The sequence below is a fragment of the Gopherus flavomarginatus genome, chromosome 1 (assembly GCF_025201925.1).
Source record: "Gopherus flavomarginatus isolate rGopFla2 chromosome 1, rGopFla2.mat.asm, whole genome shotgun sequence".
Classification (NCBI taxonomy): domain Eukaryota; kingdom Metazoa; phylum Chordata; order Testudines; family Testudinidae; genus Gopherus; species Gopherus flavomarginatus.
Genome location: NC_066617.1, coordinates 99,405,690 through 99,431,538, shown reverse-complemented (window position 1 = coordinate 99,431,538; position 25,849 = coordinate 99,405,690). Strand labels below are relative to the sequence as shown.

At 45.1% G+C, this 25,849-nt stretch overlaps 1 protein-coding gene across 5 annotated transcripts in view; it reads right to left on the bottom strand.

Moving 5' to 3' along the window:
* FAM227A (family with sequence similarity 227 member A) overlaps window positions 1–25,849 on the bottom strand; it is a 55,604-nt gene that overhangs the window by 23,909 nt on the left and 5,846 nt on the right. For 3 of the 5 annotated variants that reach the window (XM_050917223.1, XM_050917211.1, XM_050917216.1), the window contains 10 exons: window positions 24,900–24,996; window positions 20,421–20,524; window positions 15,157–15,309; window positions 14,742–14,843; window positions 12,162–12,266; window positions 9,017–9,140; window positions 6,113–6,220; window positions 5,182–5,261; window positions 1,569–1,671; window positions 1,060–1,184 (listed from right to left, as the gene is read on the bottom strand). In XM_050917223.1, the coding sequence (XP_050773180.1) occupies window positions 1,060–1,184; window positions 1,569–1,671; window positions 5,182–5,261; window positions 6,113–6,220; window positions 9,017–9,140; window positions 12,162–12,266; window positions 14,742–14,843; window positions 15,157–15,309; window positions 20,421–20,524; window positions 24,900–24,996 (1,101 nt within the window). The remainder of the gene's footprint in view (window positions 1–1,059; window positions 1,185–1,568; window positions 1,672–5,181; window positions 5,262–6,112; window positions 6,221–9,016; window positions 9,141–12,161; window positions 12,267–14,741; window positions 14,844–15,156; window positions 15,310–20,420; window positions 20,525–24,899; window positions 24,997–25,849) is intronic. The other 2 variants (XM_050917212.1, XM_050917210.1) reach the window with 2 other exon arrangements.

Here is a 25,849-nt window from a genome sequence, read left to right as displayed (position 1 = left end):
CTTCAGTGGACACTGAGAACAAAGATCACCTTCCTTTTTATAACAGCCCTTGACATATCTGAAGACCGTTATCAGGTCCCTCCTCATTCAGTTTCCTTTTCTCAAGACTAAAGATGCCCAGTATTTGTTAACCTTTCCTCATAGGTCAGGTTTTCTAAACCTTTTATGATTTTTGTTGCCCTCCTCTGGACTCTGTCCAATTTGTCCACATCTTTCCCAAAGCGTGGTGACCCAAAGCGTGGTGACCAGAAATGGACATAGTACTCCTGCTGAGGCCTCACCAACGCTGAGTAGAGTGAGCCAATTACCTCTTGTGTCTTATATACACAACACTCCTGTTAATGCACCCAGGAATGACATTAGCCTTTTTGCAACTGCATCATATTGTTGACTCATATTCAATGTGTGATCCACTATAATCCTCAGATCCTTTTCAGCAGTACTACGGCCTAGCTGGTTAATCCCCATTTTATAGATGGGATTTTGATTTTTCCTTCCTAAGTGTAGTACTTGTTTTTATTGAATTTCATCTTGTTGATTTCAGACCAGTTCTCCAATTTGTCAAGGTCATTTTGAATTATAATCCTGTCCTCCAAAATGCTTGCAGCTTCACCCATCTTGGTGTCATCTGCAAATTTTATAAGCATACACTTCACTTCATATTCAAAGTCATTAATGAAAATATTAAATAGCACCAGGTCCAGGACTGATCCCTGTGGGACCCCACTAGATGCCTACTCCCACTTTGACAGCAAACCACTGATAACTCCTCTTTGAGTAAAATCTTTCAACTAGTTGTGCACCCACCTTACAGTAATTTCATCAAGATCATATTTTCTAGTTTGCTTATAAGACTGTCAAGTGGAACTGTGTCAAAAACCTTACTAAAAATCAAGTACTTGGAGTAGCTGGTGAGGATTCTTTTCTGGAGTTCTGAGGATATTTTGGTATCAACAGCATGAGATAGGCACCGGGCAGATGTGTGCCGTACCAGAGGAAAGGAAAACCTCATTCAGTCTGTCACAACTTCTCCCATCCCCTCTCCATGCACAGCATTACCTCTCTATGAAGGGGGGCAATCTTTAGCCGCCTTGTTTCAAATGTGTGTTGGGGCTGTTTCCAAGCACTTTTCAGGTCATCCTTTTCGGGCTGCAGATCATGTGGCATGGTATGAGGATTGATGCCTGGTGCAAGAAACAAACATCAGCTGTAAGATATTTTCTCACCATTCTGTTGCTATAGTACTTCTCTTAAAACAATACAGTAGTGGAATAAAGACAGGACTAATTCAGTAGAAATAGGAGGAGGCAGTGATACACACATGCACACCAGAAATCCCTCCCAAAAGAAGCAATTGCACTAATTCAACCACAAAAAGAAAGCTCATATACATACAAGCAGCTCTGATATATTCTGACCAGTAGAAATCAGTGAGGTGAACAAACACACTCCTACTTGTCATATAGGGAACACACACCTATTACATTGCAAGGGGATCATGAAACAGTAAGTCCTTAGAAAGTCCGAAGAAATCAAAGAAGATTTCATCTTCCTTCCAAATCCTTTACCTTTCAAGGACATAGATGCATGTACAACTTCCTTGGAGTCGATGTCCACACTTGTTTGATCAGGTTGGTACTTGTTGACAGTTTGGCCCGAAGACATGGATTTCTGGCACCAAGAAAGAAGGAAAGGAAGAAAAAAGGTTAATGGACTCATACATCATGTGGATAGGATTAGTGCTTTAATCTTCTCTATCCACCTGAAAAATGCCATTTGCCCCCCACTGATACATAACTAACTGCCTTTGAGGCAAAATACTGTCTCTACTAGCAACGCTACATAGTAGAGTCATAAAAAAGGAAAAAAAAAGTTTCAACTGAAACTACAGGAGATATTTTAGGTTGGTAGAATGTAACTATGTGGGCTGGTAGATAGCTAAGACAGCTGCCGAATCCTCTGTGTAGTGAAAAGTGACTGATGGCTTCAGAAGGCTGCGGCATTTTAGGAAGTGTTCCCATCTGCCTCTGGCTGCAGAATGTCTGGAAATGGCTTTCTTCAAAGGTCATCAATTCAAGTTTGCTCAAGAGCAACAAACTCTTTCCCAGCTTCATCCTGCTGGCCTGGAGATCTACATCATACTTCTATAGGTGAATCGATTTTGTAATTTAGTGAATCTCCTCCAGAAATCCCTTCACCACATAGCTCCTCTGTGAATCATGGCATCCCTTTGCCACCCTCCAGCAACAGAACAGTATGGAGGAAAATACTTTTCTTCAGAGGCAAGACTCTAGGCTAGGCTGTGACCAATAGGTCCTGCTTGGGCTAGACAAATTCAGACTGACAATAAGGCATAAATGTTTAACAGTCAGAGTAATTAACCACTGGAACAATTTACCATGGGTCATGGTGGATTCTCTATCACTAGCAATTTTTAAATCAAGGTTGGACCTTTTTCTAAAAGATCTACTCTAGGAATTATTTTAGGGAAGTTCTTTGGCCTGTGTTATACAAGACGTCAGACTAGATGATCACATTGGTCCCTTCTGACCTTGGAATCTATGGATCTGTGAATATGCAACACACTTGGATAAAATGGATATTATGATGTACACAAAGCTTCTTCCAGCTCACACATTGATCCAAAGAACAATAAAAGTGATCTGGGGGCTGGAAGGACTGTTTTACTTATATTAAATGAACAAAATACAATAGGCTGTATTCAGCTTATTTTTCTAAGAATATCATTTACTAAGGAACAGGCAGACCTGAATACTGATCATCCATTTCCTCCTCCCTCCCTCCCTCTCCCCCCAACACACATCCATTGCAATACAGTAAAGGTCAGCTGGAACCCCATTCACTTCCACTGTAAATGAGCAAAATATGCTGCTTCTATCATGTCACTCCCCACTTTGAATCTCTTCACAATCACTGGCTTCTGTATCAAGTCCAGTTTTCTCAACCTTTCATTCAAGGGTTCTGCAAAATTCAGCCCCTGCCCACATCTTACTTAATACCAGCCTCGCACTGCCTGTGCTCTTTCCATGCCATGCTTCTCAATACCTCTTTCATACTTCTCCCCACTCTTATCTTCATCTTCTATGAAATATCTGGACTCAAGAGATATAGTTAAACCGATGTAACGCCCCAGTGTAGATAGCGCTAAGTCAACTTAAGAATTCTTCCGTCAACCTAGCTGCTGCTGTGCTACTGTAGCATTTCTGTGTATAAGGTCTTGTCTACACTTGAACACTTTTCCTGTTTCTTGTGCATCAAATAACCACCTTTTCCTCCGTGGGCAGGAAATCGGTGTTAACCTTAGGCTGGAAATTTGAAGGTTTCTAACCCTCAGAGGATGGAGGATATGGAACAGCCTCCCGATAATAAAAAAATCTAACTAATTTTAAAATGGAGCTTGGCAAGTTTATGAATGGGATTATATAACAGGAGTGCCACAACAACAGGAGACTGGACTCGATGACCCAGGAGGTCTCTTCCACTCCTATGTCCTATATTCCTTAATCTACCAAAGAAATGTATTTATAAGCAACAAAAAGACACCTACTCTGATATCTAATCTAAGATAACTACTCTGAAACCTGTTTTATCTATGGTATTTCTAAGATACTTGTCACCTTTTATCTAAGTACAGTCATTACTGTTTTACATCAGTCCATCATCTGGTCACTTGGGCCAAGATTTTCAAAAATAGGAGCCTCACCTTAGACTCAAAAATAAGGAGTGAGATTTTCAAAATCGGAGCACCTAACTGTTCCTTCCTCAATTCTGGAAATCTTGATCCTCGTGTTTTATGAACTTGATCTTGCACTTTCTTTGCATGTGAAATTCTCATATGCTCTTCTAACTTAGAAAGTAAATTCTTTGACAGCCTTGTACAAAAAACAGAGGAAGACAGAGCATGCTGACATGCTTCATAAAATCCTTAAATAAGAAGTTACAGTTGCTAGCTGGTTAAACTTGGAACACAAGCAATGTGTTAGATTACTAGTGAATGAACAAACAGTGAGACGTGATTGTACATTAACTCATAAAAATAATTCATGCTGCTTCATCTCCCTTTTCGTTTAACAAAAATTAAATCTGCAGATACTGTGATTTCGGTCTGTTTCTACTGTTGAGATGAGTACAACCAACTTGGGTCAGTGCCTACAATTGTGATTATTTATAACATTTTAGAAACACTTTTAAGCACCAAGAAAAGTTACTTGCTGCAATGCAAAACCAACAGCTATCTTATCATTTAATCAAACTCTCAAAGCCACAGTTATAGATGGAGTGCTCACATTTCACTTGCACTACATCTTTTCAGAATATGAGTTTCTAATTATGGTAAACTTTCACCTGTAATACAGGAGAACCTCAATTTTATGAACACTAGTCTTATGAACAATCAGTTATATGAACCATTTTTTTCTGATAGGAAAAAAAAGTCATTTAAACAAAAGTGATGTCAGTAAAGAATAAGTCAACATCCTGTCATGTTCCAATTCCTTCAATGCATTGAAAATTGCTTTGCAGTAGTTTGAAGAGGAAAGGAATGCAGTACACCATACTGCAACGTATTCACCATACCTACTGTAATTTTGAGATGTTCAATGTTATGAACTCCTCAATCCCCAATTATTTTGTAAAACAGGAATTGTACTGTATTCAGATTTTGTGAATCTTAGTAATATTCAAGCACTTGGAACAGGTGTCTAAACTGAACATGCCTGTCAGTCTCCTCTGCCTCTCTGACTTCTTTGTTTCTTGGGAAGGCTCTTCTTTGGCTCAGGGAGTAAGACTATGGGCAATGATTATTAGGCTCTAAGGTTAGCTAGTAAAGGAAACCCTCTGAGTGTAAATCCCAGGATAGCAGAGGAATTGTACTTGGTGTTTACAGAAAACATAACTCAGAGTAACAGGATGAAGATGAGCAAAGACTAACAAAAATAGATGGATATTAGGAAACCTTTCCTAATGGTGAGGGAAAAGTCCTTTCTCCCAAGTCATTTAACAGCCAGTTGGACAAAAGAACAGGGAACAAGTCTGCACTAGCAGGAGAAAGGGGAAAGAAGAAAAGATGTAAAATGGATTTATTTCAGTCTCAAATGTCTCCATTTCTATGACATCCTTCCTTGCCTTGTTGCATGTTTTCATGAACAAGATGCTCTTTACCTTGTATGGTTGAATGGATGGCTGAGGAGTCTTTTCTGGGTTGCCAGAAGCCTTTGAGGAAGCAAAGGGGACAGAGGATTCTAGGGAAAAAACAGTGACACATATTGCTCATCATTTTTAAATCTGTAACCTAGGACCAAGTCTGGCTAGAGAGAACACTCTATACAAAACTCTGTTTACTTGGGACTCAGTGCAGTCACTGAACAAGATCTTGGTTCTGCCCCTGTATTTACAGTCTGTATTTGTTAAGGTCCTTTGTGTTTCTTTTAGAATGATGAATATTCTCCTTTATCCTATTAAATGCACCACCCTTGTTGCAATCGCACACGTCATGACCTTGGATGGGATCCCCTTTGGGATCTGTCAAAACCACTTCTAAGCTAGCCAGAGTGGGTACTGCTGAGTAACATAATGTTCTCCCTGCTTCCCTCGCTGACCCAGAGAGGAATGAGAACCTAGGACGGGGAACAAAGCCAGGTCTCCCCCACAGCAGTGCAGAATACTATTCCTATAGAACCAAGCCTGGTTCCTGCAGCTATCCCGTTGCCTGATGAAACACAGAATAAGAAACAAACAGAGAATTGAATGCAAATCTGCATGCTGGCAAAGAGCACTTATCCCAGCTTAACTGAGGTCATCACCAATCATTCAAAAGTTCTTTAGCCAGGATGCTCTGGTTGCAAATGAGTATTTATCAGTTCTCTCTGACAAAAGGGCAGCTCACAAATACATCACTCAGATACAATATATCAACCTGAAGCCAGGCCTCTGACTCATGCTATGCCATTCTTCTAGCTCCTCAGCACAGCTATTTGTTGGTCCTGCAAAGACAGGCATTTTGTATGGAACAGTGGATGCCTGGTTTGAGCACCAAGCCCTTGTTCAGCTCAGCAGGAACATGTGGGGAAAGCTATTTCATCAGTGCTCTTACCTTTCCTCTGCTTTCCCTTTGTTGACAGCAAGTCTTCCCTCCTAAATCTCTCTGGTTCCAGATGGGAGTAGTCCCAGTTACTGTAGCTGCCTGGGACAGGCAGTGTCCCTAAGGGAGGGTGGGGCGGTAAAATGAGAAATAGTGAGAGAGACTGGAAATGAAGGAGAGAGAAACAGCAAAAGAAGAAGTACAAAAAAGAGCTACAAAAAGGATCTCGCAAAACTGAGTGACTGGGCAACAAAATGGCAGATGAAATTTAATGTTGATGAATGCAAAGTAATGCACACTGGAAAACATAATCCTAACTATACATATACAATGATGAGGTCTAAATTAGCTGTTACCACTGAAGGAAGAGATCTTGGAGTCATTGTGGATAGTTCTCTGGAAAGATCCACTCAGTGTGCAGCGGCAGTCAAAAGAGCGAACAGAATGTTGGGAATCATCAAGAAAGGGATAGATAATAAGACAGAAAATATCATATTGCCTCTATATAAATCCATGGTACGCCCACACCTTGAATACTGCATGCAGATGTGGTCGCCCCATCTAAAAAAAGATATATTGGAATTCGAAAAAGTTCAGAAAAGGGCAACAAAAATGATTAGGGATATAGAAAGGCTTCCGTATGAGGAAACATTAATAAGACTGGGACTTTTCAGCTTGGAACAGAGGCAACTAAGGGGGGATATGATAAAGATCTATAAAATCATGAGTGGTATATAGAAAGTAAATAAGGAGTAAATAACACTTTCTTCTCATAATACAAGAACAAGGGGCCACCAAATTAAATTAATAGGTAGCAGGTTTAAAACAAAACACAAGAAAGTATTTTTTCATGCAACACATTGTCAGCCTCTGGAACTCCTTGCCAGAGGGTGTTGTGAAGGCCAATACTATAATGAGGTTCAAAAGGGAGCTAGATTCATGGAAGATAGCTACTGACAGACCTATTAGCCAGGATAGGCAGGAATGGTGTCCCTGGCCTTTGTTTGCCAGAAGCTGGGATTGGGTGACAGGGCATGTATCACTTGTGGGACACCTGTCATTGGCCCCTGTCAAAGGACAGGATACTGGGCTTGATGGACCTTTGGTCTGACCCAGTATGGGCGTTCTTAGGTTTTTATGTTAAGTAATAACAGAAAGAGAGAATACAGTTTGGCACTTTTGTAGCACTTTTCATCTTCAGCGTTGCAACAAACATTAACTAACCCTCACAATGCCCCAGAAGATGCTCTATCGTCCACAGTACACAGATGGAGATGCCAAGGGAGAAAGCTGGTAATTGGCCAAGACACCAGAGGAAATCTGTCCCAGGACTGGCTATAGAATTCAGGAGTTGCTTGCTCCCAATCCTATGTTCATATCATGATCAAGACTAATATTAAAATTATTTCATTTGAGAGGAGAACATAAGAGAGAATCAAAGTAACAGAAAGTGATAGTGAAGGTGAGACTGAGACAGAGCAGAATGAAAAGACATATAGAAGTGGAACAAATTGAAGAAGGAGGGGGTGGTAAGAGGAGAGTGAAAACCCAGTTTGCAGTGAGTATTCATTGCTTCAGAGGCTGAAAATGTCCACTGGACTTTTATCTCCTGTCTATCAAAGAGGGATGAACTCCAGGAAGAAAACATCCCACCCAGAACACCCGATTCCCAGGAATTGATTTTATGTTTGCTGCAGACCACCAAACTGAGTAGGGTGATGGAGAAAGGATGACCAGGAATTTCTCCCAGAGATCCGGAAATTGTGTACCAGGATCCCATATTTAGAGCTGGATGAAATTTTTTAGATTAACAATTTATTCACCAAAAAATGAAGTTTTGGTCAACCAAATTCATGAATTTGACTCAGTTTTGAGAGAGAAAAACTTTTTCCAGGCCAGCAACCAGGAGATATAGATTCAAATCCCTCCTCTGAATCAGACAGAAAGAAGATATGAATTCACAGCTCATACCTCCCAAATAAGGGCTTTAATTATCAGGTTATAGAGTTTTTGTCACCAGGGCCACCCATAGATTTTGGGGATCCAGGGCAAAATCCAAAAACCACACCCTTCCAAAAATTTACCACTAAGAGGAAGCCCCAGTGGGAGAGAAGGGAGATTTGAAGAGCATGTTCATCCCACAGTGGCAGCTCCTGTCGCACAAGGCTGGGCCCAGCTCCCCACTCTGGGCATGGTGACATTGCGCACAGGATCATAGTACCATTCTTGCTGACCACTTCTCCCTCATGATAGAGGGGCTGCCAGACCAATTCTGAGTGGTGCTGTGACCCCACACACCAGGCTACAACCCATCTCAGTTTAGGGGCCCTCAAACTGTCATCTCTCATACCCGTCAGGCAGCTCTGGTCCTCATTCACTCTCTCTTTGGCCCAGTGAATATTTAAGTATTTATAAAAAGTGAAACTGCTTGCACAGGAGAGACTGAGAGCAATCCAACTTAAACCAGCCTGGTGGTTACAATGCTCACCTGGGAGAGGGGAAATCTGAGTTCAAGTCCCTGCTCCAGAGTGGGGATTCAAACCTAGGTCTCCCATATTCCAAGCAAACATCCTAATCACTGGGCTAAAAGTTTTGGACATGGACATGAAGTTTGCTGGTCTGACAAAGACTTTTCAGATTTGCTGACAAATTCTGAATATTTTCAGAACCAAACAGCATTTTTTCTGATTTTTTGGTCTGCTCTCCAAATCAAAAAGTCAATGATTCACTCAGTATCCTTATGCTCCTCTCTATTCTTTTTGCTCCCTAGTACCACAGGATGGAAGGGGGCTAGAGACATTTTTATTAAGGCCAGGGAAGGAAGGCAGTTTGAAAGACTGGGAAGTATTCTCCTCCATTTGGCTGTATATGACCTGCACATATTGCCTTTTAAGCAGGAAGAAAAGACCCTCTCACCTGCCATCCACTCTGACAGCACATTGCAGAGCTGGGACTTGAACTCATGTGTATTGAACCAAGATCTTGGAAAGCTGGAGCAGAAGCAGGTGTACAAGGTTTGGCTCAGCAATGAAGGGAAAACCTATGGGTCAAGGAAAGAAAAATCAGAACTTCATCAATCTAGACAGGTTAGATGAGAGACGTTGGAGACAGATTGTTCTTTCTTAGAGCTTAAAAGGGCTGTATTCCTTCCTCCCATATACAGGGACTATCCAAAATTCCAATCCATGCAGATTCAGTCATAAAGGAATATCCTCAATTTTAATATAAACAACCATTTAGCCAGCATTGTAATTTTGTTTCTTGTGCCATTTCTCCGGCTTTTTTTTTTTTTACATTAGAAACATAAAAAATGTTAAGTCTGGTTAGTTGGAAGACTTCTTCGTGTACGTGGACCTCTCATACCTTAACTGAGGGGATGAGGGGAATGCTGAATCCTAAACAAAGCCATCCTGTCTCCTAAATATCTGTTAAACACTGGCATTACACAGGTGTTCAGACACCCAAACCAAAACCTAAGTTTCAAACAGTTTGAATAAAAATCTTTTCCCTTCATAATTGCTCAACTTTCAGTCCCTTCTGATGTCACCAGTTTTCCAGGCGTCATTACAGAGTCTTCTATGGGGAGAGATGAATTTCTAAATCTAAGAAACAAGCAGAAAAATGTTTGCATTGTTGGAAGCAAAAGAGGAGACAAACCCTTTTTTTTTTCCTTTGAAGGTCATGTTTACCAAAAGGAAGCAAGAGGCCACAGAATCAAATGGGCCTTCAGTGTGGAAATACAAGACCCCTGGGATGAGGATACAAGACTGAAGTGAGAGGAAGAAGAGCGACAGACAACAAAGTCGAGGGAAAATGAAGAAAGGAAGCTGGGGCAGTAAATAAATAACTCAAGTAGAGAGGGCAGAAAGAATTGGATGGAGTGCATCTCAATGGAGGCAAAGGAGCAGGGTGGGGAAGAAGTAACCCTATTCCCTCAAACACAAAAACCACCATGGCATTAACATGTCATTTGCTGCCATCACATACTTCACTCTGCTTGTGTGTTCTACCCCTTCCCACATCCTGAGTCTGTCTTGTTTGTTTATATTATAAATTCTTCAGGTCAAGTACCATCCGGCCTGGTGCAAGGATATTTTGTGCCCTAGGTGAAACTTCCACCTTGCGCCCCTGCCTGGTAACATTGGTTAATTGAGGGGCAAATCCCAACGAGCCTTTATAGACCCCAGGGGCCAGCCGTGCCCAGGGGCTGCTCCCCAGACCAGGTTCCCCTCTCCCCGCCCCCTGAACTCCCCTGGAGGGTGCGCAGCCCCCCTCTGTGAGCCCACCCCACCCCGGCGGCCCTCGCCCTGAGTCCATTCACTGGCTTTGCTGGCCTTGAGCCGCTGCAGCAGCTCGGCAGGGAGGAGCTGACTTCTGGGGGCTCCTGCAGCAGATACATGTGGGCAGAGGCCCCTGTGCGACCCCCAGTACCCCGCCTCGCCACGCTCGAGTTCTGCAGTGATTTTATAATCTTCACTAACTCACTAATGAAATATTTTTAAAGCAAATTTTAAACTAAGGTCCTATGTAGACTGACATGTTCTGAGTAAATATTACAGTCATGCACAACTGTTTTTGTCAGTACCTTCAGAAACTGACAGTAGATACCTGAGGGTTGGCAAATGCCAGTTAAATGTCTTCATTACCCCTTAAATGGCTCTTTAACAGTTTCAGTGTTGTGCTAATAGATCTGGCAGGCTGGAGACTTTTTCTCTTTTAACTACTAGATCCCCTTCCCAGGAAGACTGAGGGCTTGTCTACATCACAAAGTTGCAGCGCTGGTGAGGGGGTTACAGCGCTGCAACTTAGGAGGTGTACACATCTGCAGGGCATCACCAGCGCTGCAACTCCCTGTTTGCAGCGCTGGCCGTACTCCCGTTTTGTCTCGGGTGTAGAGGATCCAGCGCTGGTGATCCAGCGCTGGTAATCAAGTGTAGACACTTACCAGCGCTTTTCTTGACCTCCGTGGAATAAGCAGGTATCCCAGCATACCTGAGGAAGCCTCTGGTAATCAAGCTGGTCTCCTTCCCCGGTTTGCTCTCGCGTTCCCCGAACCCCGAGCAAGCAGGTCTCCTTCCCTGCGGTTTGCAGGGTGGTTCGGGGAACGCGAGAGCAAACCGCGGCGAAGCTGGTCTCCTTCCCCGGTTTGCTCTCGCGTTCCCCGAACCCCCGTGCAAGCAGGTCTCCTTCCCTGCGGTTTGCAGGGGGGTTCGGGGAACGCGAGAGCAAACCGCGGCGAAGCTGGTCTCCTTCCCCGGTTGGCTCTCGCGTTCCCCGAACCCCCGAGCAAGCAGGTCTCCTTCCCTGCGGTTTGCAGGGTGGTTCGGGGAATGCGAGAGCAAACCGCGGCGAAGCTGGTCTCCTTCCCCGGTTTGCTCTCGCGTTCCCCGAACCCCCGAGCAAGCAGGTCTCCTTCCCTGCGGTTTGCAGGGGGGTTGGGGGGACGCGAGAGCAAACCGCGGCGAAGCTGGTCTCCTTCCCCGGTTTGCTCTCGCGTTCCCCGAACCCCCCTTGAAGCCGCCCAACAGCGCTGCAGTGTGGCCACATCTAACACCACTTGCAGCGCTGGTTGCTGTAAGTGTGGCCACTCTGCAGCGCTGGCCCTATACAGCTGTACTAATACAGCTGTAACAACCAGCGCTGCAAAACTGTAGATGTAGACATACCCTCAGAGCGTGCAGGAAGGGTCAGAACAGGGATAGGAAAACCAGTAGGGTGGACACTAACACCCAGTGGTGCCCAAATTTTTCAGGTGCCCTATCCAGCTGCCTATGCCTAAGGTTGCACCTGGTGCTGGTGGGGATATCAGACAAGATAGTCTGCTATTCAAAAAGTGTTCAATCCAATTGATCACTGCACGTTCCAAGCCCTGGAAGAATTAATTAGTAAATGCCTATACAGCATTCTAAAAATATAAAGTGCTATATATGGGGCAACTGTTGTTAGTGTCAGATTATCCCTGTGGCCAGAAATAAAGAGGTGGACAGTGGTGGATATTCCCAGGTCATTTCACTGCTTAAGTGTCAACTCTATAGCTTTTTCTAAACCTTTTTACACTCACTTTAATAAGAGCATTCTGGTAGCGGAACCTGTGACAGTCAAACAGGAGGGCGGCATAATTCTTTGCAATGCGATCAAACAGCCGTCCCTGAATCTCTCTATTTGGCTACCAAGAAAGAAAGGAATGAATAATCAGAGAGGCATTCACCTATCCGTCAAACCACAGCAACATGGAGATCCTCAAGCCTGTCTGAAGGTTTGTGTACATGAGCAGAGTGGATTGATTTAAATGAAAGGGATTTAAATCACCAATTTTAATAATGATTTAAATCAGCAAACAGGAAACCTTGATTTAAAGAATCTATTTTAATCTTGTTATCTATTTGTACTCGTTAGCTATTTTTCTAAATAAAGTTTGAGTCTCAGTGGTTGGTAACCATTAAAACGTTGATTTGTAACTAAATAGCGCTTTTACACTAAATCTGGTACATCTGACCTCCTTTAGAAAGCATTTTGAGATCCACTATATAAAAACTAGGTATTATTTTATTTTGCTAACCAGGATGATACACTATATTTATGGACATTTATTTAAGCAATTATATAGCTTAACATACATTAAGTTTAAAATGGCGAATGATGCATTTCTTATTTACCACCTGATGATTAATTTTTTGTTCATGATTTGTGTCAAGGAACATCTGGATGAAAATTGGAATTCAATTAAAAATGCACAAAACATAATTTAATTTTTTTAATTAGTTAAATAAAACTACCTTAAATGTCCTGGATACATAGGGGGAAAATATAAATTTATCAAAACATATTTTTCATTTAAAGCTAGCTGATTTATTAAAGTATTATCTGTAGTTATGAATTTTGAACTGACTGTTTCTGGTCATCAACTTCTAATCAGTTTCTCAGTTCTGAAAGAGCTAATCATTGAACTGAACTTGTTGAATAACCTGAAATGAAGAAGAGGCAGTCAAAAATTGATTTAGATATTCAACTTTGGTTCCAGGTGCTTAGCCAGTTCAATGGTTGGACTTTCTTTAAAACTTTAGCAGCAAAGATGTACTGCTTGAATATTACTTTTTAAATTTAATTTAAATTATTTTAATAGATTATAATAATTGTAGGTGTTAACATAGAGTGTAATAAAAGACAGCTACCTTTTCCATAACTGGTGTTCTTCAAGATGTGTTACTCATGACCATTCCATATTAGGTGTCTGTGCTCGCCACATGCACCGGTGCTCGAAGTTTTTCCCTCAGCAGTATCTGCAGGGGACCGGCTCTGGTGCCCTCTGGAGGCTCCCCTCCCCTGCCCACATGGCACCGCTAGCTCCCCCCACCCTCAGTTCCTTCTTGCCAGAAACTCCGACAGTGGGCAAGGAGGTCAGGTTGTAGAATGGACATGAGCAACACATCTCGAAGATCATCGGTTATGGAAAAGGTAACTGTCTTTTCTTCTTTGAGTGCTTGCTCATGTCCATTCCATATTAGGTGACTCCAAAACAGTACCCCTGGAGGTCGGTAGAAGTTCACGGATGTGGAGACTGCAACACAGCTCTGCCAAACCCAGCATCATCCCTGGCCTGCTGAGTGATGGCATAACGAGTGGTAAACATGTGAACAGAGTACCACGTTGCACCTCTACAGATAATCTCGATAGGGATGTGCGCCTGGAAGGCTGCTGAAGACACCTGAGCTCTGGCAATCGGCGGTGGCAGAATCCTCGCCAGGTTGTAACAGGTCTTTATGCACGAGCTGATTCTATTTGAAATCCTCTGTAAGGACACCGGCTGGCCCTTCATCCTATCTGCTGAAACGATGAAGAGCTGAGCTGATTTACTGAAAGGCTCGGTATGTTCTAAGTGAAAAGCCAAGGTTCTTCAGCTGTCCAGCACATGAAGATGCCTTTCTTCACTGGTCTTGTGCAGTTTGGGACAGAACACCGGGAAGATGATGTCCTGGTTCGTATGGAAAGTAAACAATATTTTCAGCAGGAAGGCCGGGTGGGGCCGCAGCTGAACCTTGTCTTTGTAGAAGACCTTGTATGACGGTTCTGAGGTCCAGGCTTTAATTTCAGAGACTTGACTCGACGATGTCACCACCAACAAGAACGCAATCTTCCATGACAGGTGGGAAAGGGAACAGGAACCCAGCAGCTCAAAGGGCGGGCCTGTGAGCCTAGAGAGGACCAAGTTAAGATCCCACTGCGGGACAGGAGTCCATACCTGCAGGAAGAGTCTCTTGAGCCCTCTCCAGAATCTGACCGTCACGTTATGGGAAAACACCATCTGTCCTTGGATCAGATCCAAGCCTTATACAGTGCTTGTCCCAGGCAAATTCCTCTCTGGCTAGTTAAGGGATTTGTACAGACTCTAAATGCCACCACACTGGGAAGGAGAATACCTCCTTTAGTCTGTATTGCATTGTAGGGGCTGGCTGGAGCAGGTATTCGCTCCCTACAAGGGACAGATGGAGCAGGAGTGGACCACACTGCACAATTTTGACCTTTTGTTTTGAATATTATTTTAAGACACTTATCAAACTTTCCCTCTGGCAGAGACTCTAAACTCAGCTGAACCACATGAAATACATCAATATTCAAGCCCTTGTCCTAGTCTCTTCCTTACCTGATATAAGTGGAGAAAAAACCACCAGAAGCTGTCCAATAGGATAGCCTGGGAGACTGGAGTTGTGAGAAACTTCTGCAGCATCTTTGAAGGAAAAGGAGTCTGACAAAGAAATGAAACTTTGCAACTTCATGCAGCGCAGACAGATGAAGATACACTCACAAGGCAAATCACTCTGATCTTCACACACCCTCTCTCCTGTTCTCAACTCTACCACGAATCGATTCTTAAAATCCTCCAAATCTCTCATTCACAAAGCCTTACAAGCAGCAGCACGCCATTTCTGAGAAACAAATGCACACATTCTCACAGCACTCACACACATATTCACATACATGTGCATGGCATATCCACTCATATGTCGGTACAGGCACACAAGCACATATTTGCTGCTCTTTGTAAGTATGCAGAGTACCTTCCCACTTGCTGACTTTCTCTGGGCACACACCACCTTCTCTATGACTTCAGCCAGCTCTGTCTCATTAGGCAGCGGTGTTGGCTCATGCTCATCGTACCCTGGGTATTGATACAGTTCCACCAACTTGTTCTTTTCTGATGTATTCTGAGGCTAGGGTGACAAAGAGGGATGAAAAACACAATACAAAACACATATACTGACGACAAGTGCCTTCAAATCTCCCAGCCTGGTGCTTTATGTCTCAAGGGCAGGAACTAGCTATTTCAAGACTTCGATTATCTAGGTTGTGAGACTTCAATGGGGAGTTTGCGAGGTGGGTGTTGGTCACTAGCCCATGCCCATTCCTTGTCCCCACTGGAACAGATTTGCTCAGGCACTTATAATTAGTCCAGATACCAGGAGTGCCCTATAAGGGTTTTTGAGCCTGTCCCACTGGAGTCTATGGGAGTTTTGCCATTGACTTCAGACCCTAAGTGTTGTGCTGATTCTCATGGTGGCTACTCCAAACTATCACATAAAAGATTTTGAGGTTTCACTCCTGGAGGACTGGTTGCAAATGGCTGAGTGTCAGATCATGGTTTGAGAGGCTGAAAATCACGGGTCTACCAAAAGCTGACACCCAACAGAAGATGGAAAGGAAAGAGAAGAGTATGCTGCAGTCTTTATACTAGTTGCTGTTCTTTTCCCTGTGTGACTTCCCTTATCCTCTGCAAACTCCAGGGAGAAGGAAATCATGATTTCCATTTGTATAGAGCACATTACTCTTAGGTCTGTGACTAGTCATCCATTGCTAGAAAAAGATCCAGAGTAAGATGCCAGAAACTGTTAGTGGCATGAGTGTAGCAGCTACACAAGAAACTGAAAGGTTAAGGTTATTTAGCTTGACGAAAAGTTAGAGGGGACTTGATTGATAAGTACAAAACAATGAGCAGCCTCAGCCTGGTCTACACCCACGAAAGCTCATGCTCCAATACGTCTGTTAGTCTATAAGGTGCCACAGGACTTTGCTGCTTTTACACTCTAGACACACTCCTGCCTGGAGTAGACAGGAGACAGTGGATCTCCTGGGCCTCTGAGGAGAAGAGACTGTGCAGGCACAGCTATGGATCACTCACATAAACATGGACAGCTACAGAAAGACTGCACTGGGGATGCAGGCAAAAGGGTACAATAGGGATCAGCAGCAGTATCACATGAAAGCAAAGGAACTGCGGCAGGCGTTATGGAAGGCAAGGAGGCCAACAGACAATCTGGTGCCACGCCACTGACCTGCTAGTTTTACAACTAGCTGCATGCCATACTTGGTGGAGACCCCAACAGCATCCTTCAGACCACTATGGATTCCTTGGTGGAACCTAAGAGAGAGACCCCTGCTGTGGACAGCAAGGAAGAGGAGGGACATGTGGGTGAGCGGGTTCTGCTATGCTGTAAGCCAGGATCTTTTAGAGACTCCACTGCAGTCTAGACATTCCTGCCAGCTGAGCACAGATAAGCCAGATCCAGGGTAAAGAATCTTAGATACATGTGTGCGTGCATTCTCCCTTAAAAAGAATAAATGTGAAGATGGTGCCAGGCTCAACCCCAGGTTAGCAGAACACAAGTTTCTGCTTTTCGTTGTTTTAATCCTATGAGATGAACAGGAGAAGAGGCAAAGATACAACAAAACTTAGAGGTAGAGCTGGTATCTGCTTTTCTTTTCCCCGTCAGGCTTTGGGCAGGCTGTGTAGCAATTTGTTTGTGTACATAAGGATGTTCCTTGTATCCTCCTGAGGGATCGTGATGAAATTTTCATGGAGATGGTCTGCAACCCTCTCCTGAAGGTTTCTAGAAGTGGCTGCTTGATTTCTTCCTCCACAGTAGGCACCATTGCAGTAAACAGGCTAGCATCATATGGACTCAGGAGGCTTCAGGACCCAGCAGCAGCTGTGCTCTCTGTGCCTTTGTTACCCTCAGGAGTGAGATATCAGCTAAAATCATCACCAACACCTGTGGCAAATAGTGCCAGTACTCAGTGCCATTGCCCTGTACTTGTATCCATGGAAATAGGGGCTGAAATTTTCCTGTTTTACACAACCAAACAATTCCCTCCTCCCTCACTCCTACTCCTGGTAGGCCATACTCACCTTGGCTGCAGCTGGAGAGTGGTGCTGTGTAGAGATGATCCAAGACTGAAGTGTCAATAAGCATGTCTGATTTTAAAACTTTTATGGGCATAAGGAAGGGAGTTCTGAAACTAAACATTTTACTTTCTGTTGTGACTGTAAATATAATCTTTTATCCGTAGCTGCTGCTGTTACAGCCCTGAGCAGTGCCCCTTCCACACCCACAGGACACCAGTCCCTGATGAGGAGGAGGAAGAAGCAGACCACAGAGGATACGTTCAGTGAGATCATGCAAACCAGTGCTGCATCAGACCATGAAAAGAAAGGCTGGAAAAGGGAATATAGCAGACAGCTTGGAGAAGGAAAGAGTGGACAGGAGTAATGCCCAGGAGTCCTTTCAGGGAAGGAAGAGGGAATCTTTCTTTGGAGCTATCAAGTTGGCCAATGTATGGCTTCATGAGTCAGGAGGAGCAAGGGGTACCCACTGCCGAATCACCGCCAAATCCACGGGACTGGTGGACCTCCCGCCAAAGGCTGTCTGACTGCCACCCTCGCAGGGACTGGCAGGGCGTCACTTGTGGCTTGCTGCCCCAGGCAAGCGCTTGCAGTGCTGGTGACTGGAGCCGCCGCTGCCTACAGTCACAGTCCCGTGTAGCAGGATATGATTAATGGCCCTACTCAGCTGCATGACAACAGCCCCTACTGTGAATTTTACATCTCCAGAATGATTTCCCATTGACCAGGTGCAATCTGGAGCTGCAAGCTTCCACAGTGAGATTATCCCTCGCTTCTGAACTGTAAGTGCAGGTCTCAGTTTTGTGTCCTGTGTGGGAGGGCTGAAGCAAGATCAGCACACAGATCCTGGAAGGTGGATTTTACATCAGAAAGTTCTACAATCACTGCTCATCACCACAAATCTGCATTAGGATGCAATCCCACCTGCAGTGCTCATTTCTCAAGCCCAGAAGCAGCGCTTCACACTCTGCAGCTGATCCATGAATCCCAACAACCTTATATTGGTTTTCGCTATGTCTCTTAGCAATCTGTCCTCAAATAAACTGTCATGTCCCCCATTGTTATGATACTTCCTACAGCTCTGTAACTACTGGAAGAGTCATTTGTTCTGTGTTTGCAATGTTCATGACAATAGTGCAGAACTGTGTGGGCACCATGCTTCTGTCAGAAATGGTGGACAAGTGCTGCATGGGTCTGTGGGGTTTTAAAAAATGTGTGAAAATTATGGGATAGGGATGGCATTATGGGATGGAGAAAACTGCATGATGGGAACTTGACCCTCCCAGTCTCAGAGTTCCCTGCGTAACTCATTTCTACCCAATAACATCCCCCAAAACGCATTGCACCAGAGGGTGGTGCACAATGCTTAATTTGTGCCAAGGCTTGCCCTGTACCTCTAGGCTTGACAGTTTATAGCCCTGGCATCTCTAGGCTTGCCACTTCGGTTATGAAAGTAAAAAAATTGCTTGAGCCCCAGCACCTCTTTCATTACAAATTAAGCACTGATGGTGCGTGACACATTAGGACACCTGTCAATCGTGCACTGCACTTTGCAGTGAGATGAGCAAGCTTGATGAGTATACAAAGTGCCAAAGCAAGCAGACAAGTGTGCATGGTCACAAGCGAATATACCAACTGCGGTGGCTTTATGCTAATATACTTTGTACTGACTAGCTTGTAGTGTAGACCTGGCCCTAGTGATAAGAAGGGGAAGGCCTGATCAATTACCTGTTCCAAACAGAACACATGCAAGACTTGTGAAATTGAAAGACAGTAAAATTTAGAATCAATTAAAGGAAATAATCCTTTACAGAGGATACAGTGTAATCAATCTATGGAACTGGTAAGAAATGAAGATTAATAGATTCTAGGGTCAGAAGGGACCAATGTGATCATCTAGTCCGACCCCCTGCACAAAGCAGGCCATAGAACCCTACCCATCCACTTCTATAACAAACCCCTAACCTATGCCTGAGTTATTGAAGTCTTCAAATTGTGGTCTGAAGACCACAAGCTGCAGATAATCCACCAGAAAGTGACCCATGCCCCACACTGCAGGGGAAGGCGAAAAACCTCCAGGGCCTCTGCCAATCTGCCCTGGAGGAAAATTCCCTCCCGACCCCATATATGGTGATCAGCTAAACCCTGAGCATGTAGGCAAGACTCACCAGCCAGCACTCAGAAAAGAATTCTCTGCAGTAACTCAGATCCCATCCCATCCAACATCCCATCACCAACCACTGGGCATACTTATCTGGCGATAATCAAAGATCAATTGCCAAAATTAGGCTCTCCCATCATACCATCCCTTCCATAAACTTATCAAGCTTAATCTTAAAGCCAGATATGTCTTTTGCCCCCACTACTCCCCTTGGAAGGCTGTTCCAGAACTTCACTCCTCTAATGGTTAGAAACCTTCTTCTAATTTCAAGTCTAAACTTCCCAGTGTCCAGTTTATACCCATTCATTCTTGTGTCTACATTGGTACTAAGCTTAAATAATTCCTCTCCCTCCCTAATATTAATCCCTCTGATATATTTATAAAGAGCAAGCATATCCCCCCTCAGCCTTCTTTTGGCTAGACTAAACAAGCCAAGCTCTTTGACTCTCCTTTCATATGACAGGTTTTCCTGATACAGGAATGGATGGACCAGTAATATGATCCAATTTGTTAGGAGGAGGGGATAATGGACTAGACAGACCAGTGATCTGACACAATAAGGCAGGGGGCCCCAATGCGGTGCCCACGGGGGCATCTAAATGCGCCCACGTCCTGGCCGGTGGTGGAGCATTCGCCGAAATGCCGCCAAATTTCTGAGGCATTTCGGCGGCGATGCCTCTCGATGATGCCGCTTGCCACCGACAAGTGACATCGAGAGGCATCGCCGCCGAAATTCGGCGGCATTTCGGCGGATGCTCCACCGCCGCCACGGTCCTTCACCAGTGGTCGCCCACCAGACGAAAAGGTTGGGGACCACTGCAATAAGGCAATTCCTACATTCCTATACACCCATCCCAAAAATAAAACAAACATTAATTATTTCTCCCAGCAATCTAGAGAATTGGACTCTGTCTCTTTCCAAGAGATGTTGCATATATGTAGGGGAGGGAAAGAATTCTGTCCCTTCTCATAGGTGATCTTACCTTCTTGTAGGTGAGCTTAGGCTGAGAGAGTGGGTCAAAGTCTGACGCATGCATAGAGTGCTCATACTTCTGTGTAAAGTGGCATATCTCCTTCCTATCTCTGTCTGCAGCAAGAAGATAGAAGAATGAGACTACTGAGGGGCTGAAGAGCATGACTGAGGACGCAGCAACACAAGCAAGGAGAATTTCAGCTGAATCAGAAAGATGAGGCAGCATGCTACTCTCTACCCTACTTTATTCCAGTGAATAAGAGTGACGATGAATGGGGAGAATGGACGTACCCTTCCCCGCTATCTCACTGTTAAAGAATCAGTTAAGATACTGGCTCAAGGAAGTAAAATGGCAAAATTATGATGACATCCAGGTTATATATCAAATAAGAAACACTATTATAGATCTAGGAACAGTTACCTTTCCAACAACATATGGGGGAAGACAACCCTGTCTTTAAGGCACAGAACTAGTAGCCAGGAGATCTTGGTTCTATCTCTGGCCCTGCCACATAAACCCTACATGACCTGGGACAAGTAATTTAACCTCTCCCTGCCTCAATTTCCCCAGCTTCAAAGTGTTTTCTTATTTCTTTACTGATTCATAGATTCCAGGTCCAGAAGGGACCTTTGTGGTCATCTAGTCTGGCCTTCTGCATAGCACAGGCCGTAGAAGTTCCCCAAAATCATTCCTAGAGCAGGAAAAATATCCAATCTAGATTTAAAAAATTGCCAGTGATGGAGAATCCACCATGACCCTTGGTAAATTGTTCCAATCAGTGGTGAGCTGGAGCCAGTTAACACCATTTCACAGGAACCGGCTGTTAAATTTAGAAGCCAGTTTAGAACTGGTTATCCTGCATGGGTTTCTAAATTTAACAACCAGTAAGTTGAAGTGACCCAAAAGCATAGCTGGGGGGGAGCAAGGGGAGTGGCCGCTCCCCCTGAGCACATTATCCAAAAGTGACATCTTAGGTGCCGACCCCGTGGGTGCTCCAGCTCCCCATCCTGCTCCCTGGCCCCAGCTCACCTCCACTCTACCTCCGCCTCCTCTCCTGAATGCTCCACCCTGCTTCTTCCCCTCCCCCGCCAGCTTCCCACAAATCAGCAGTTCTTGTGGGAAGCATGGGAGGGCGGAGAAGTGGTGCGGCGGCTTCATACTCAGGCTCAGGGAGGTGGAGTTGGAGCGGAGGTGAGCTGGGGCAGGGGGGCCGCCCACGGCGCAGCAGGTAACCCGGGGGGGTGCAGCACAGGGGAACTGCTCCTTGCCCCAGCTCACCTCCGCCGACCTGAGCGCGAAGCTGCCGCTTGCTTCTCAGCCCTCCCAGGCTTCCTGCAAGAACAGCTGATTCACGGGAAGCTGGGAGGCTGTGAGCTTGGCCTGACCCGGTGCTCCAGGCACTGCACAGTGGTGGTATGGCCCAGCTCCAGCCGAGCAGTGCGACTGTAGCACTGCCACCCACCTACTGCAGAGCGGTAAGGTGGCAGGGGAATTCAGGGTTGGGGGTGGTTGGAGGGGAAATCGATAGGAGGTGGGGTGGTCAGAGGGGCAGGGAACAGGGGCGTTGAATGTGGGCAAGGGTCCTGAGGGAGCAGTCAGGAATGAGAGGAGGGGTTGGATGGGGCAGCAGGGGACAGTCAGGGGCAGGGGTTCCAGGGGCAGTCAGGGGACAGGAAGAAGGGGCTGTTGGATGGGGCAGGGGTCCCGGGGGGCCATCAGGAATGAGAGAAGGGGATGGATGGGGTGGCGGGGGCAGTCAGGGGACAGGGAAGGGGGTGGGTGGGGCAAGGATTCCAGGGGGGGCATCAAGGAACACTGTGGGTTGGATGGGGCAGCAGTCCTGGGGGGGGCAGGGAGGGCCACGACCCCCTTGTAGGGTGAGGAGGGAATCGGTTGTTAAGATTTTGGAAGCTCATCGCTGGTTCCAATGGTTAATTACTCTCACCATTACAAATTTATGATTTACAGTCTGAATTTGTCTAGCTTCAACTTCCAGCCATTAGATCATATTACACTTTTCTCTGCTAGAGTGAAGAGCCCATTATCAAATATTTGTTCCCCATGTAGATCCTTATAGACTGTACCAAATCACCCCTTAGCCTTCTCTTTGTTAAAATAAGTAGATTAAGCTTGAGTCTATCACTATATGAGATTTCTTTAATCCTTTAGTCATTCTTGTGGCTCTTCTCTGAACCTTCTCCAGTTTATCAACATTCTTCTTGAATTGTGGGCACCAGAACTGAACACAGTATTCCAGCAGTAGTAGCATCTGTGCCAATTACAAAGGTAAAATAACCTCTCTGCTCCAACTCGAGATTCCCATTTATGCGTTCCAGGACCGCATTAGCTCTTTTGGCCACTGTGTCACACTGGAGCTCATGTTCAGCTGATTACCCACCATCAGTCCCAAATCTTTTTCAATCACTGTTCCCAAGATAGTGTCTCCTATCCCATAAGTGTGGCCTGCATTCTTTGTTCCTAGATGTATATATTTAACCATATTAACACCCATATTGCACTCAGTTTACCAAGTGATGCAGATCGCTCTGAATCAGTGACATGTCTTCTTCATTATTTAACACTCCCTCAAGTTTTGTGTCAGTTGCAAACGTTATCAGTGATGATTTTGTGTTTTCTTCCAGGTCATTTATAAGAATTTTAAATAGCATAGAGCCAAGAATTCCCATGGGAATTCACTGGAAATACCCCAACTTCTGTACCTCCTTGCTGAGTCCCTAACCCCTGCACTGTGTCCTCTTCATCCCCACCCCTCCTGTGCCTCAAACCCCTGTGCATACCTCCTTCACCCCAACCCCCACCCCATCCTTCCTGACCCTAACCCTTGTATCCCCCTCCTGCACTCACATTGGAAAACTGACCTGGATGCAGGGCCACCCGGGGGAGGGGGGGCAAGTGGGGCAATTTTCCCCAGGCCCCGTGAGCCCTGGCCAAGAATCCCTTCCCTGCCTAGAGGCACCTTTTTAATTTTTACTCATCTGGCGGTGGTCTGGGTCTTCAGCGGCACTTAGGCAGCAAGGAGCCCTTCATTGACTCCGGGTCTTCGGCGGCGGGTCCTTCAGTGCTGCCAAAGATGTGGCATGAGTGAAGGACCCACTGCCACCGCAGACTTGGAGCGCCGCCCGGTGAGTAAAAGCGCCGCAGTGGGTGGCAGCTTTTTTTATGTCTGTTCCCCGGCTTTGCCCCAGGCCCCCTGAAACCTCTGGGCAGCCCTGCCTAGATGCATAAAGCAGCTGGCATTGCTCCTGCACTGGACTGCTGCTCCTCCTCCCCGCAGCCCTAAGGGGCTGTGAGGAGGAGAGCAAGGAGCAATGTCAGGACTTCCTGCATCCAGGTCACTTTCCTTGAGGGCTGTGTAAGAGGAGGGCAGGAGAGCAGCAGCTCCTGATGCCTCAGCACAGCCCAGATGGGGAAGTGACCTGGATGCAGGGAGCTGTGGTGTATGTGTTGAGGGGAGTGTGTGAAGGAAAGTGTGTGTGTGTTGAGGGGAGTGTGTGTGCCTGAGGGAGGGAGTATGCTGTCTCTTTAAGAAAGCACTCACGGTCAGGAGCCTGAACTAGGCTTGTTCAAACACAAGCAGCTATCAGCAGCTTCAGACTCAGAGACACAGCAGCACACACAGATTCCCCTGTCCTGTCACCCCAGCTTGGTGGAAATCAGGTACATGAGTAGAGGGAAGGGGGACACCCCGGCATCAACCCCTCTGCCCCACCCCCCAGAAGCAGACAGGAGGATGCTCCCAGTCCAAAGGGAGTGGGTGGGACAGGAACAGCAGTGGCTGCACACATGGAGCATGGTGGAGGAGGAACATTCCTGCTCCAGAGGAGTCACCTGGCTTGAGGGCTGGTCATCCAACTGCCCCCTGCAGCTCAGGTCTCTCCTCCTCCCCTATGCTGCTGTTCACTACCTGTCCTGCCGCATCCATCAGCCCAGCTGGCCTCTGGGCAGCAGGTCAGGTGGGAATCCAAACCCTACTCATGATGCCCCCTTTGGCAGGCCGCACTGGGCAAGAGCCCGTACAGCCTACCCCAAAGGCTGGCCCTGAGCGTGGGCATAAGTATTCACAGATTCAGGGCCTAAACTCCCCATACCCTGTCCCAATTATTCACTGGGCTCAAAATCTGTCATGGATTCTCTGCAAGAGGTGTCTTTGTTTCAAAGTCCTGATCAGGAATCTAGAGTGGTCTCCAGGACATGAGGGCACACACTATTTGTACATTCAGAATTTCAAAAATTACATGGTAAAATTACTTTTTGCCAGGGCAAATACTCAAGGAGGGTGTGAGCTGCTTGAGATGCCGATGGCATTTCAGTCTGGAGCTTGCAAGAAGTGTCCTAATATGGGACTCCACTGGAAGGGGGATCGTTAATACCCCAGTATTCATTGGCAGGAAATGTTCTGATCTGGAGCTCTGTAAGCTGTACTCATCTCCCTAACAACCACTCCAAAGATATGTAATTAGAAAGTATGTGTGCCTCTGTCCTTGGATGTCTTGAAGTGCTTTTTCTCTCTTCTGAATCTCTTCTGTCCAGAGTATCTCTTTAATGATTCCAAGTCCTCAATCACCTTCAACAATAACAAAAACAATAACAATTGGTGTTAGGATTAATTCCACACTAAGTTTTGGGGCTTGGGAACAAAAGGACCCCAGACTCCTAAAGCAGCTATTTGAGCTCAAATGATTTCAGTTTTGAAATATAATTCTACAATCAATTAACTCTCTCTCCTGCTTCCTTTTTCTGTTGTTATCTTTCCTGCCATTGCTCTTCCATTCTCTTTCCTCTCCCTACTACATACATACATACACAAAATCCAGTTAATTCATAAAATGCCCATTCAAAACTGCAACATTCTGTTCTAATTTTGGGGATGTCCTCCCTATAATTTCCCCCTCCTTTAAAGGACTCAGTAATTTCCAGTGCCTACTCTCCTCGGAAGCGTTAGGAGGCCATTATTTTGCAACATCTACCCTGCTGGAATGATGCATTGCCCAAATGTACCATTAGGAAACACTCCTAAATTACTCCTGGGGGAATTCTGTGCCAAAAATTAAAAATCCTACAACAAAAAAGTAAAGATTCTGCAAATAATAGTTTCAGATTCTGCATATTTTATTTTTCAAAATAACACAATATAATCCAGTTTCAATTATTTTTGGTCATTCTTTTCAAAATATCTGCCAGCAAGTATGTCTGTAACAATACAGACAACAAAAAAAGATTCAGGAAATGTTTTTTGACAAATTGATTCTTTACTAGGCATATTAATACAGAACTCTGGGTAATAATTCATTTAAACTACAATACAGAACCATATTTCCTGCAATTCCCAGCTGTGCAAAGGCTGGGGGGAGTCAAGGGTAACGGAGGAGCTGAAGGGGAAGGAAGTAATTGCTGGGAAGCAGCCTGGGTGTGAACTT